At 39.2% G+C, this 13,056-nt stretch overlaps 1 protein-coding gene across 5 annotated transcripts in view; it reads left to right on the top strand.

Annotated features, from left to right (window-relative positions):
- gria3a (glutamate receptor, ionotropic, AMPA 3a) overlaps positions 1 to 13,056 on the top strand; it is an 87,806-nt gene that overhangs the window by 14,004 nt on the left and 60,746 nt on the right. For all 5 annotated transcript variants that reach the window (XM_028030992.1, XM_028030993.1, XM_028030990.1 and 2 more), the window contains one exon: positions 2,675 to 2,914. In XM_028030992.1, the coding sequence (XP_027886793.1) occupies positions 2,675 to 2,914 (240 nt within the window). The remainder of the gene's footprint in view (positions 1 to 2,674; positions 2,915 to 13,056) is intronic.

Below are 13,056 nucleotides of genomic sequence, written 5' to 3' on the forward strand. Positions count from 1 at the left end.
TCTTGTGTTGCATGACATGAGCTCTAACCTCTCCACTAGGTCTGTCACGATAAGAAATTTTGCAGTATGATTAATTGTTCTAGAAGTTATTGCAATAAATGATAATAATGTTGTTTTGGGACCATTTTTAAGTACTATAATGGTAATTTCATAATAATTCAAGAACACATTCTCAAAGATCAATAAACTTTAAATTCTAATGAACATTTAGCACTGGAACTGGAAGACATTTTAAATATCCAAACTAAATGAACAAAACAACAAATAAGTTGAATTATGAAGTGTCTTCAAACAAAATATGACTAGATGAGAACAAAGCACTAGACAGAAGACTTTTATCAGCCAGTTTTTGATTGAAAGAGAAAAAGATAAATCATTCCAATCGAAATGATTGAGTTTGTTTTAATTTTTCATGCGATTAATTGGTTTATTGATTATTGTGACAGGCTTACTCTCCACCACCATGATTATCCAATTCCTGATAAACAAAAACAACAAAGAACAAGCTCTCGAACTAAAGCTGAATTCAACATATCTGCATAGAAATTGTTCCTGATTATGAAAGTGGAGTAATGACGATTTTGACCGCTTAAAAGGTTTGTTGGTTGCAGTCCTGTTGTTTTCTATTTATAAAAGAGAAACGTTGGCTTTTTCAGACAAACATTAACATGTGATATGAACACGATGGTGGCAATTAAAGAAAGAAAGGGTGCGAAGAGAATTTTTTCAAAAATGCAAAAATCACATCACATCACAATAGGTGGCCAAACTGCTAATTTCTCTCCAATTTTTAAACATGGTAGCACATAGTTGTGAAGTTCAAGGAAAATATTCAACACATTTTACAAAAAAAATTTACTCTAATACCAAAATAAATGTGTGACTTCATTCAGGAGTCGCCTAAAGTTCACCTCTGTGTGATTTAACATCAAATACAACTCTTCCCTGCAGGTCTCAGAGATTTTCAGGAGAACGTTTTAGATCATGAAGACCAAGGAACACAAGAGACAGGTCACGGATAAAGTTGAGAGGAACTTCACGGGTTAGGTTATCAGATAACTTCCCAGTCTTTGAACAGCTGCCAAAGCTCTGTCCAATCCATCGCGTGAAAGAGTGAGGCACAACTGCAAACCTTTCATGGCATTTACAGTCATGCAATCCACAAATCTCAGCTTTACAGAAGAATGACAAGAAGAAAGCTCTAGTTTAATTGAGTCGATCATAAGTCATGTTTGCAGGGCCCACAACAAATACGTGGACAAAGATACTCTAATCAGATTAATCCAAAAATGTAATTACCATGTGTGGTGGCACACCATCCTGCATGATGAGATATGATCTTATGAAGCGTGGTTGTTCTTCCTCAGCAGAAACAAGACGAGTTGATCAGATTTAATAGGATGATGATTGGTGCTCAATGCAGGGAAATCCTGGAAGAAAATCAGAGTGGAGCTTCATCCTCCAGCAGGACAATTACCCAAAGCTTTCAGCCAGTTACAATACGATGGTTTTGATCCAAGCATGATCATGTGTTGAAACCACCCAGGTAGGGATCAGTTTTAAATCTATTTGGCGTGAGGTTTTATGGATGATTCCACGTGCTGTCAACACAATCTGACCGAGCTTGGAGTGTTTTTACAGAGTGGGTTGAAATTTCATCCTCTACATGTCCAAAGTTGATAGAGCCATACTCCAAAATACCATGAGTTACAACTGCCGCAAATGGTGGTTGGACAAAGTATTTCCTCAGGGAGGTTTGATACAAATACACTTATCAGCTCAAAATCCTTTTAAAGAAGATTATCTGAACATTCCCATCTCAGTTTTCCGACCAGGAAACTGTTAAGTGCACATCAAAAGACCTATGAAAGCACAGTTATTGTCACAGTACACATGATAAATGTCTTTAATAAGCACAGGCAAGCTTTAAAGCACATGCAGGCAGAGTGAACTCACCTCCACAAACTTTTATTAGCACTGATTGGACAATGAATGTAGACAATACACTTCTTAATGAGCACATTACAGCATATTACCTCATTTAGCAATTTAATGTTACGGACAGGCTTCAGGGTTGTGTTAAGATTTATGGACATAACAGCAGGTTCTATCATTCACTACATTTCCCAGGGGTCTATTTTTACTGTCTTTGTTCCCATCGATCATGCATAAATAAAACAAAATAGCTAATGTCTCTTAAGGCAATCAGTATCTGATGTTTTTATGGCTGCAATTTTTTTTCCAGAGACCCGCAGATGGCCACAGATAGGCCTTGTTATAAATCTTTTATAGCACAGAGATGCTCAGTGCTGGAATATTTGCATGCTCATGTTTCAGGGAATTTGTCCATTAAAAGATGTGACCAGAGCACTGACTTCCCTATTATTTCTAGCTGATTACCCAAGCAGCAGCATTTGCAGGAAGGAGAAGTGAAGGGCAGTGGGCAGCAGAGCATGGCCACAGGGAGCAGACATCCCACATGGCAAACATTTATTCAGATACTCGCTACTTTATCCACATGATTAACACTCATCACGACCTCAGTTTAATATTTTCAACTCCCATGCAAACTACTGCAACTTTTACATGAAAACTTTTACTTAAAGGCTGCGTTCTTCCTTTGTGACCTGAATATGCCCCTGTGTTTTGTTTTTTTTTGTCTCCGTGTCACCAGTCTGCTCCCAGTTCTCCCGGGGAGTCTACGCCATCTTTGGCTTCTACGACCGCAAGTCCATGAACACGCTGACCTCCTTCTGCGGCGCCCTGCACACTTCCTTCATCACGCCCAGCTTCCCCATCGACGCCGACGTGCAGTTTGTCATCCAGATGAGGCCCAGTTTGAGGGGCGCCATTCTCAGCCTGCTGGACCATTACAAGTGGGAGAGGTTCGTCTATCTTTACGACACCGACAGAGGTGAGCGGGCCCCTTCTGGGAAAACAACAACACCAATGCACTCCGCAAAGCGAGCGAGCTAAAGATCAGGAGCGCAGATGTGCCGCAGCAGAGAAACATCCGGACGGGGGAGAAAGGAGAAAAATCTGTTTCAGACCAAAAGCCAGCTCAAGCAGATGTTTTATTACACACTGTATATGATCGGGCTTTAATATGTAAATCCCTCATTTCAGTCCTCATTCAAAGCAGTCAGATGCATTTTATTCTCTGACAGTAATGATCCTAAATTGCGTCTGTATGTGGGTGAATCCGGCTCTGTGAGGCACTCAATACTTCCTTGCTTCTGGTAAATGAGTCATTCACAGGTGCTGCTGTAGTTTGACTACAGACGTCTGAGTCTATAATTCCCCCCCCCCCAAAAAAACCCTGGCAGATTATAACTTCGCTCTAATTGGATTAGGTAAAGAAAGTGTGCAAAAACCTCCAACTTTTCTACGTGGTTTAGGGCCTCTGACTTTCTTCGTGTGGGCCCCATCTATGCAGCGGTGAGGGCCGTAAGGATCGTCATTTGTAGGCGTTAAGAAACGGCAGAGCAGTCTGTTTTCTAACATACTGCAAGCAAGATACATACCAGCTGTAGATGAACACAAACAGCACTGATCTGTGGATTGTGAACGCCCCAGGATATCAGTATCAGTTCCTTTTTCATTATTAATTTACTTGGATTTATTTAGATAGCAGATATAGAGCATAAAATGATGTACCAATTAAGGAGAAAGCAGCATTTTCTCCTTAATTTGCTCAGACTAATAATCAATAGTTCAAATTATTTAAAAAATAATGCTGGTGTGACATCTTTCATACAACCAAAGATGCACTGGATGTTCTGGGATAACATTCCCTGATACAGTTTTAACAACAATGCCTTAATATTTTTGCAGATGTTTTTTTTGTGAAATAATATTAGTATTCGCTCCACGCAATTAAATAAATAAGCTGGAAACCCCTATTTTTTTATGGAGAAATGCAAAAAGTAACAGTATTCTCTCTCATAATCTTAAACTCAGATTAACGTTTGGATCACATGGTTTGATGCTTTGTACCCTCAAGGCAAAAAACTTCTTTCTTCCAGGGTTTCTGAAAAAAAAAAATGGTGTCATTGCAGTAGGGGTTGTTCAGACACCTGTGAAGAAAAGTAAAAATGGTCACTGCTGTTGGAGAAAGAGATTTGTTCCAGCTTGAGCAAAATTCTCTCTTTTAGTGGAATATGCCTTAAGTTTTGGTTCAAAACCAATTTTATACAAATAATTTTGCATTAGAGCTGCATAGCACATCAAAGATAGTACTGGGACTGTAAAAGAGTGATTGCGTGCAGCGTTTGGTTTGCTGAAAAGGTTTAGGTGCCCTGCATTCAAACTCTGCTTGCCAAAAATACATTTAGCCAGTTGGATGGAGTTTAATTTTTCTTTATGCCCACATCCAATATATATCTCAGTGATCAAGATGCTCTGCAAGAGAGCAAATTATAGGGAGGTGGGGAAATTCAATCAATAACAGCAACACAATATTCAATAATCAAATTTTCACATTATAGATTCAACTCATGCAGGCCTAGTTCGAATGTGGGATAGTCAAAGCCTCATAAAAAAATAACATTTGGTATTGGCTAACAAAAACCAATTGTTGGCCAATAAATTAGAAACCAAACGTCTCTAATTTAATACACGCTTCTTTTACAACGAGTCGTCTAATATCATTACAGGTCAATCACAACTTAAAGGTACAGCTACCATCTTCTTTATTACTCCGGATAGCAATCAGCAAACTTCAGGAATTGGTTCTATGTTTCATATCTCTTTTCTTTGGCTATCTCCACTGACTTTGATTAACTTTTCTGATTCTGCTGCAGCTTTAAGAACTTTGAAACAATGTCCATCTGTTTTCTAAAGAAATTAGGACAGAACATACTGAAAATTCTTTGTAAAAACTTTCTCAGATTAATATTTTTTGAAACATTCCTTTTTTTTTGTTTTATAAGCAGAAAATGATTTTCCAACAGAAGAATTTTTCTTTATGCATTTGCTCAGCTGCAAACCTTAAGGTTAAACGTATTGCTTGACTCCAGCCTTCCTCCTGCTGCCTGTTCAGAAAGAGCTCAGCAGCAGTTTTGGTTGCGCTCCAAACTTTGCAAAGTGTCTCCAGCTCTGAACAGATTTAAAAGAGGGAGATTCTGAGCTGTTTTGTCTTTACCTGTGTAGGTGTGTGTTGATCAGTCCAGCGAGAGCTCTTTGATAATGAAAGCCAAACACATGCTGATCTAGAGAGCCTAAGAAAAGTCAAACTCTTGCAAGCTTTTGACAGTTCAAACACGTACCTGAGATTCTCAGTGACATTCACACCTGCTACAGGTGGAGGTTACTGAAATTGTACAGCGTGTGATGTTATGCACAACATATTTTAATGTCACCGCTTTCAGAGGAAAAAAGATTTGGAGAACGTTGCTGGCTTCAGCCCGACTTTGAAATCTGACAAACTTTTCACAACTGTGGATTCCAGCTATTTTTAAACCTTCATCCAGCATTTCTAGGACAACTAAGATCCTTTATAACTTCCTCTGCTGTATTTCATGCATCTTCAGCACAGATGTCACATCTACTGCAGCAATGAATCAGATTGTCCCACTTGACCACAGAGCAGGCCAATGCATCTTCAAATATGTATTAATACAAAAAAATAGCTTTTTACATCCATATGCCATCTATTTTGCTACACCTGGTAGAGATTAATGATGCACTTTTTTCACTCCCAATACAGACATCTGAGGTTTCAATTCAGAGCTGATACAGAAAAAATTGTGTTGAATTGATTTAAAATGTATTTTTTTTAATCTCCTGAATTACAAAATTATTTGATAACTTTGCACCAGTGCATCACCCTTAAACACACCAATAGCTTCACAAGCTTGGTGAAGCATGAAAAACAACTTTAATTTGCTCAGCCAGTGCATTTAGGAGCCAATGTAAAATAAATAATAAAGAAACTGAAACTGATGAAAACAATAGGCTGATTACCTTGGTTAAAAATGCAGAAATAAACTGCAACAAACCTTCTTTCAAATGGTGCAGAAAGTGCAACTGGGAATGCTAAATATAATGTAAAATAAATAATTAAGCATGATGTCACACAGAGCACAGCCATTTTCATCTTCTCACTTCAACACCAGGTTATGTGTTTAACATGACAAATGGTTGGAAATGGAAACCGTGATAGAGCAAAATCATAAACCTGAAATATGTAGAGCTTCCAAAAAGGCTCTACATAGTTAATAGTATCATTAACTCTCTGAAATACTAGAACATTTCTTTTAAATCCAGTGGGCTCTGCTAGTAAACTAAAATAGGTTGTCATTAGCTCTTTTAACAAAATAACCATTCTAAGCGTAAGACCAAATCAACACGGAGACATTTCACCAGAAACAGCAACAACCTGCTCATATGTTCATCTCAGTCCTCAGACCTAAATCTCATCTTAAAGCTGAAGAAAAGAGTATGGAGATAAAAGAAAAAAATTGCAAAAAGGGGATGGTCAAATACTCTGAATATATTCTGACTTTTATCTTTCAATGCCGATATGAAATTGTATTTCTGCAATACAAGATGATGTTAGTTTAAGTCTTTCTTACAAATCTTTACCAGGGTTGCCAATAAGAGTGGCTGGTACTGTATGCTCAGTTACGTTTGGCCTCATTAAGAAGCTTGTTATCGCTCCCACACGAACGGAAACCTCGGTCTTATTGATCTGGCCGACGTGTCTGTGGCAGATTGCGGCGCCTGATAATTGGTTGTGTGGCGTGGCGAGACGAAAATATTTACCCAGTTTATTGCCTCTCATTGGTATTATCAACCTCGTCTGAAGTGCCTCCTGATGTGGCCCTTGGATGCTGTCCTGCTTCACTTTGTTGGCCTGTTTCACCTGCTGCTGCGTGGAGGCTGACAGGCCACCATCTGTAACACTTTAGCCGCTTTCGCAGAAGAAGCCCAAGCTGAGGATGTATTAGTTCATGCTGCACAGCTTGTGTTTGTTAAGAGACGGCTTAGTCGTCCCGTGTTGACTCGTCTTGCTCATTGCCATCCATGCTCCGGAGTCGGTGTAGCCATTCCTCATTCAAATGTCACTTTAATCTTCATTATAGGAAGAAGACCTTATTTATGGGACAGTGAGGAGTCTCTGAGAGATGCTGATGTGAGTAATGATAGTTGGCTTGGGACAATGACCGAGTAATGTGCCGCAGAAGGATGTAAAATTGGTATGTAAAAGGTCTGTTACCTTAAAATATGCAGAACAAAGCAAGGGCATCTTAAAGTCATCCTGTTGTCAGAAAAATCATGAAAATGTGTCTCTCTATCCCTTTTAGATCTTATAAAATACACTTTCCATGAAACATTTTTCTGTTATTTACCAAGCCTTTATCCATATTAATGGATTTGGACGATAATAGAGGATTTTTTTTTTTTTCAAAACGTGGCCCAGAATTGGTTTCACATCAGATTTTAAATTCCAAATGGTGTCGACATCAAATATGTTCAGCCTCGCTTTGATTCTGGAGATTGGCCTGCTCCGACAGCTAAAACAGTTTCCACTGACATCTTTGCATTAATTATCAAACCGCAAGAAGTTCTTTCTTTGGGCTGATCTTCACAGGGTTCTCGCTCCGATTCATGCAGCTCATTTTCAAGGAACCGATTGGCAGATTAACAGAAGTTAAGCAGAAGAAAAAGCTAAAGAGGCAAAAGAAAAAAAAAGTTTGTGGTCATTAAATATATAGGCTCTTGTGCTGCCCTGCAACACTACCTATTTATCCTGATGTGCTGGCTTTGAAATGGCCTCATTAAATAGAATAATGGCTGCCGGCAGAAATGGCCTCTTGAACTGAAGAACATCTGGTCAGCACCAGCTGGCCGCTCATAGAAGGATCCTGCCAACTCTTTTCTTTTTATTTTTTTTTGCAAATTTATTGCAAATTCCTCCCATGCAGCATTTGATGTTGTCATAAATAATTATTTATGTTTCTTAAAAAGGATTTAAAGTTTTTTTTCTATAACAAGGCTTTCACACTTCCCACTGACAGTTGTTTGGCTCCAAATGACTTCTGTCTCCGTCGGCTCCAATAGTTTTTCCTTTTCAAAAAATGCTATCATTACCGTTGGCTATGTTCTGCTCGCTAGCGTCTTCTTAACTGCTAACAGGAGCCATTTGCAGTCGTTCCTAATACGGTTTCAGACTGTTTAGATCTCCCTGATGTGTGATTGTGCCTTACAAAAGTATTTACAACTCAAACATTTTTGTACTTCAAAATACTTTGCCGTTTGAACTTTGTCCATAATTGCAGAAGAAAGAAAAGGATCGAGAGTTTTCAAGAGTTGAATACAAATGAGTCGACGTGAACCAGGACATCTAGATATTGACGTTGTTGTCTGTTCTAATTTGCCAAAATAGTTTGAATTTATAGAGATTAGATGGAGAGCATCTGTGATCTTTGATTTTCAAATTTTGTCAAGATTCATAGAAGGATTTTTCTGGGCCATTTTGATGCATGGTTATGTTTTGATCTACCCAGCTCATCTTAGCTCTATCTGTATGTTTAGGATCATCTTCATGATGAAAAGTGAATAAATACACATTTCTTTTGTAGATTTACTCTATTCAGCTTCCCTTCCACTCTGACCAGCTTCACAGTCCCTGCTGAAGAATAGCTCCCTCACATGTGATGCTGTCAATGCCATGTTGGGCTGTAGATAAGGATGTGTGTGTTGCTGTTATTTCCTTCACACATACAGTTTTGCTTGCGGGCCAAAAAGATCGATTTTGCTCTCGTTTGAGAATATCAGAATCAAAATGAGAGTCATTGTTCTTGGCCATGTTTGCAGACACAAACAGTGACTTTGACTTTGGTTCAACCTTGCTCTCTTCATGATGCTGTTTATTCTTTACCAAACCTCTGAGAACGTGCTAATATTAAATTACACACAAGTGGACCGTCTATGATATAAATAACTTGCGATGGCACTGGACTTTCCTTAGTGATGTCAGGGTAAAGGGAGCTCCAGGCAACTTTACCACATACTTTTCAGATTTTTTATGATTAATAAAAATGATGTCCTCTTTCCTTCCATTTCACAATTATGCAATGCAAGATGCTGTTATTTTACAGCTTTTCACACATTTTTACCAGGGTTGCCAATAAATGTGGTTGGTACTCTATGCGAGCATACATGTGATTTACAAGCATGCTCATGTAAATTACATGAACACACCTTCATGTGATTTACACATGAAATCCCAATTAAATATGATAAAATTCAGGGGTGTAGCTTAATAAAAAATAGTACCTGGCTAAGCAGAAGACATCTGAAAACTAGTGAAGATCAAATCTAATGACCACAGTGCACATTTGGGTTGATAGAGATCCATCATACTTTACATAAAGTTATATGTGTAATAATCTAGTTTTTAATGAGTGATGTATATTTATTAGCTTTGCAGCTGTTGGGAGAGTGTAAAATAAATGCAACTACTTAAATAAATGCAGCAGCCTATAAGTAATAAATATTTCTGTTTAGTCAAAAAGAGCAATTTGGCGTACCTCGTCAAAGCACATGCTCATCTAAACTGAATTAAATCACAGTGCATTAGCAAATGTGCTTGTTAAAGATCCCGTTGTAATGCTCTCCGTCTCCCTCTCTGCTCCTGCTGCTTAATGAACTCTGCATAATGAAAAATAGATCTTTGGCTGCCATCAAAATGAAGCAGCGCCATTTAGCAGCATTAATGGCAGCGCTCCCTGCTATCTCCTGCAGACAAATGGGGACAGTGGGATTGGTGGAGGGCTTGCATTTGATGTGTAATCACACTGCCCCGCTGCTGAATGTCTCTTTGGTTTCGTCTCCGCGAGGAAACATCTGATTAATTGCATATGGCTAAAGCGCTGCACTCAGCAGTTAAGCATACGGGCTGATTAACAAAGGAAAAGGGAGGAAGAGAGATAGCAGATGTACCTCCCCGAGAACGCTGCGCCGTGACCTCACTCCCAGACAGAACGCTAGGCCTCGACATCCTGCGCTCCCCTTTTGTGAAGCCACCACCCTTCTGTTTAACCTCTTTTTCAAAAACTCCGAGACCCTAATATTGGGATTTAGACACCAATTTATCAGCCAGGCTCTACTTGAAGAGAGAGCTGTTATCTGGTTCCGTTCAAGGACTCCTTTAGGCTTCATAGTGAACGTCCAAAGAGAAAAGAGGCGAATATAACAAAAAAAAGTTTTTTTTGTTGTTGTTTTTTTCCTCTATGCTGCTTTCAAAGGATACAAATGAACTTGAAGGGAGCTTCAAGGCTAAACAGAACAAACAAATTTGTTAGACCTTTACAATTGGGCAGTGTTTTTTTGAAGTCACATCTGAGAAGGTTTTTTTTTACTCCTGCTGAATAAATTTGAGCTTCTCTGCGGGACTAAGCTCGCCTTAAGATTTACTGCAAACAGAGTGTGTTTGGAGAAGCCGCTTGAGAGCTGCATGTTTATCTTTGAGTGTGTGTGCGCGTGTGTGTGTGGTTGACCTCATTGGTGAAAACCTCAAAGAGCTCTGTGCATCCACTGAGAAGGTACAGCTGAGGCGTTGGCTGTCTCCAAGTGTTTCTGCATGATCCGAGCCTCCTCTCTTTACACTGCGCTTGATCCGCTCTGCCAGACACCCAAAATGGCAACGATTGATCCGTGCACATTCGAACATGGAGAGGCTGTGCAGCTTTAAAATAAGCTAACAAACAGCATGTAGATCTCCACTGTGCAGCACCGAGCCTATAAAAGCAACCGAATTGTTAAATTATTAATTGAGAAACTTTTCTGCAGATCAGGAGGTGTATTTCCACCCAATTTTCTGTCTTTTGTGTCTGTTTAGAGAAAAAAAAAACTCCTCATGTATTTTACGAACCCTTTTTTTCTGAAATGATTGGTGGATAGCCTTGACAGCACAGAAATCCTAAGCTGTCTTCTCAGTTTTTTTTTTTTTTAAAAGGTGAGCTGCACCCTTTGCTCTCGGTCTCATCCATAGATTTTCCACTCTATGCGTCACCGCGTGTTCCCAAATTTGTTTTGAGGAAAACAGCCACGGCTTAGTCAGTCTTGCAGACTTGAGCAAAAATGGTAATTCGCAACCCTAGCAAGACCAAAATAATCCTTAGTGGACAGTTCATGCAAACCTTCACTATTCATTATTTGCGTCACCATTTAGGCATTGTCTGAATTCTGGTATCCCTCTGCTGTCTTGCGAAAGTATTGACGCCCTTTGACATCTTTGTCATGCAGAATTCTAGTTTTATTTTATGTGATCAGTAAACACCTAAGTAGCAATAATTGTGAAGTGGGAGGAACAGGATTTGTGGTTTTCAAAGTTAGTTTATGAATAAAATTCTGAAAAGTGGGCCGTGCATATGTATTCACACCCTCTACTTTGATACCCCTAAGGAAAAACCAGTCAACTGCATTCAGAGGCCACCTAAATAGTAAATAGCAAAGAGTCCTCTCCTTGTGTAATTTATTCCTGGTGTAAATCCAGCTGTTCTATATGTATTAGAGAACTTTAGTGGACAAACAATAAACATCAGGTCAGGGAGAAACTATGGAGAAATTGATCCAAACTTTGAATTACTTGCAGAGAGTTGTTACATCTATCATCTGAGTGAGAAGAATATTGCAGACCTACCAAGACATGGCTGTTCACCTGGACTGAGGTTTAGGTTTCCCATTTGCAGTCTGCCAAAAAACAGAAGCCATGTTGAGGAAATATGTGGAGCAAGATCTTCTGAGCAAATGACACCAAAACTGGAATGACCCAATCAAAGGACAGATCTCAGTCCAATTAGGAATTTAACAAGACTTGGAAATACCCAAAAAGACTTTCTGGTGCAATAAAACAAATGTATATCACAGTTTTCTGCTCATGTCTTTGTAAACCATTTAGAAAATCATTTCCTGTCTACTTCACAGTTATGCACTACCTTGTGATGGTGTAACACACTTATTACAACTGAGGAGTAGGGCTGTTGTAAAAGAATATTTTAGTAATCGAGTACTCTATAGATTATTTTTACGATTAATCGAGTATTTGGATATCTCCCTCTCTGTCTCTCCAGCGCTCTTCCTACCGTTCTCTCGGAAACGTAACGACTCCGTTCTGACAGCAGAAAAGCTATCGTACTCCCAACATCACGCCACGCAATTTAACAATACTTATTTGTCCCTCAACACCTGGCAAAAAGATGGAAAATTCAACGTCATGCTGCTAGGACGTTGCAACAACTCACAGGCGGAAGTGAGAGCGCTGCCCGCCACAAATAATGACCCGGGCAGAACACGGTTAGCTAAATAATAAAACATAATTTTAACGAAGCTTTGAGGCAGATAAATTTTCCTCAAGGAATTTTAATAATGGAGGTACTCGAATCATTTGAGGAATCGTTACAACCCTACTGAGGAGAAACAGAAGTTCTGCTAAAACAAAGGAAGTTTACCTGAAATAAACAAAGGAATTAAACTTTTGTTGGGCCAGAGAGACCAAAGATGACATGCAGGGGATGTATGGGAGATGAGCAGCAGTTGTAGCTTTGACGTATTCCTTGTTTATGTAGAAATGGATTTGGACACAAAGATGCAATCAAGCCAACGATGAGTGATTCATAACACTGCATCTTATAACAAGAACAGAAACCCATCCTCTCCGTGTTTTGCTCAGAGTTTGAATGGGGGTGGTAGCGCAAGTCTTATTTCAAGTGAGACAAAGGCTTTCTTTAATTCTCCCCTTAGCTTTGCCTCGGTGTCTCACAGACAATACAAGGACCACATCTCATGGAAAGATAAAGAGAGACAAGGAACAGAAGAGTCAGCAAATCCTTTGTGCCTCTTTTATAAAAAATAAATGCAGAGCACCAATCAGATGTGCTGTCAGATCCATCAGATGCTATTTAACGCTTCAAATTTCAAACATCCTTTCACCTCTGAACTTTGCGTGGGTTATGAGGAGCTCGGCTGACCAACAGACAGGAGACTCGCTCTAAAAGCCATCACTCTTTTTATTTTATTTTATTGGGCTTTAAGCTTCATTTTGTGCTG

The sequence above is a fragment of the Xiphophorus couchianus genome, chromosome 11 (genome assembly GCF_001444195.1).
Source record: "Xiphophorus couchianus chromosome 11, X_couchianus-1.0, whole genome shotgun sequence".
NCBI lineage: Eukaryota > Metazoa > Chordata > Actinopteri > Cyprinodontiformes > Poeciliidae > Xiphophorus > Xiphophorus couchianus.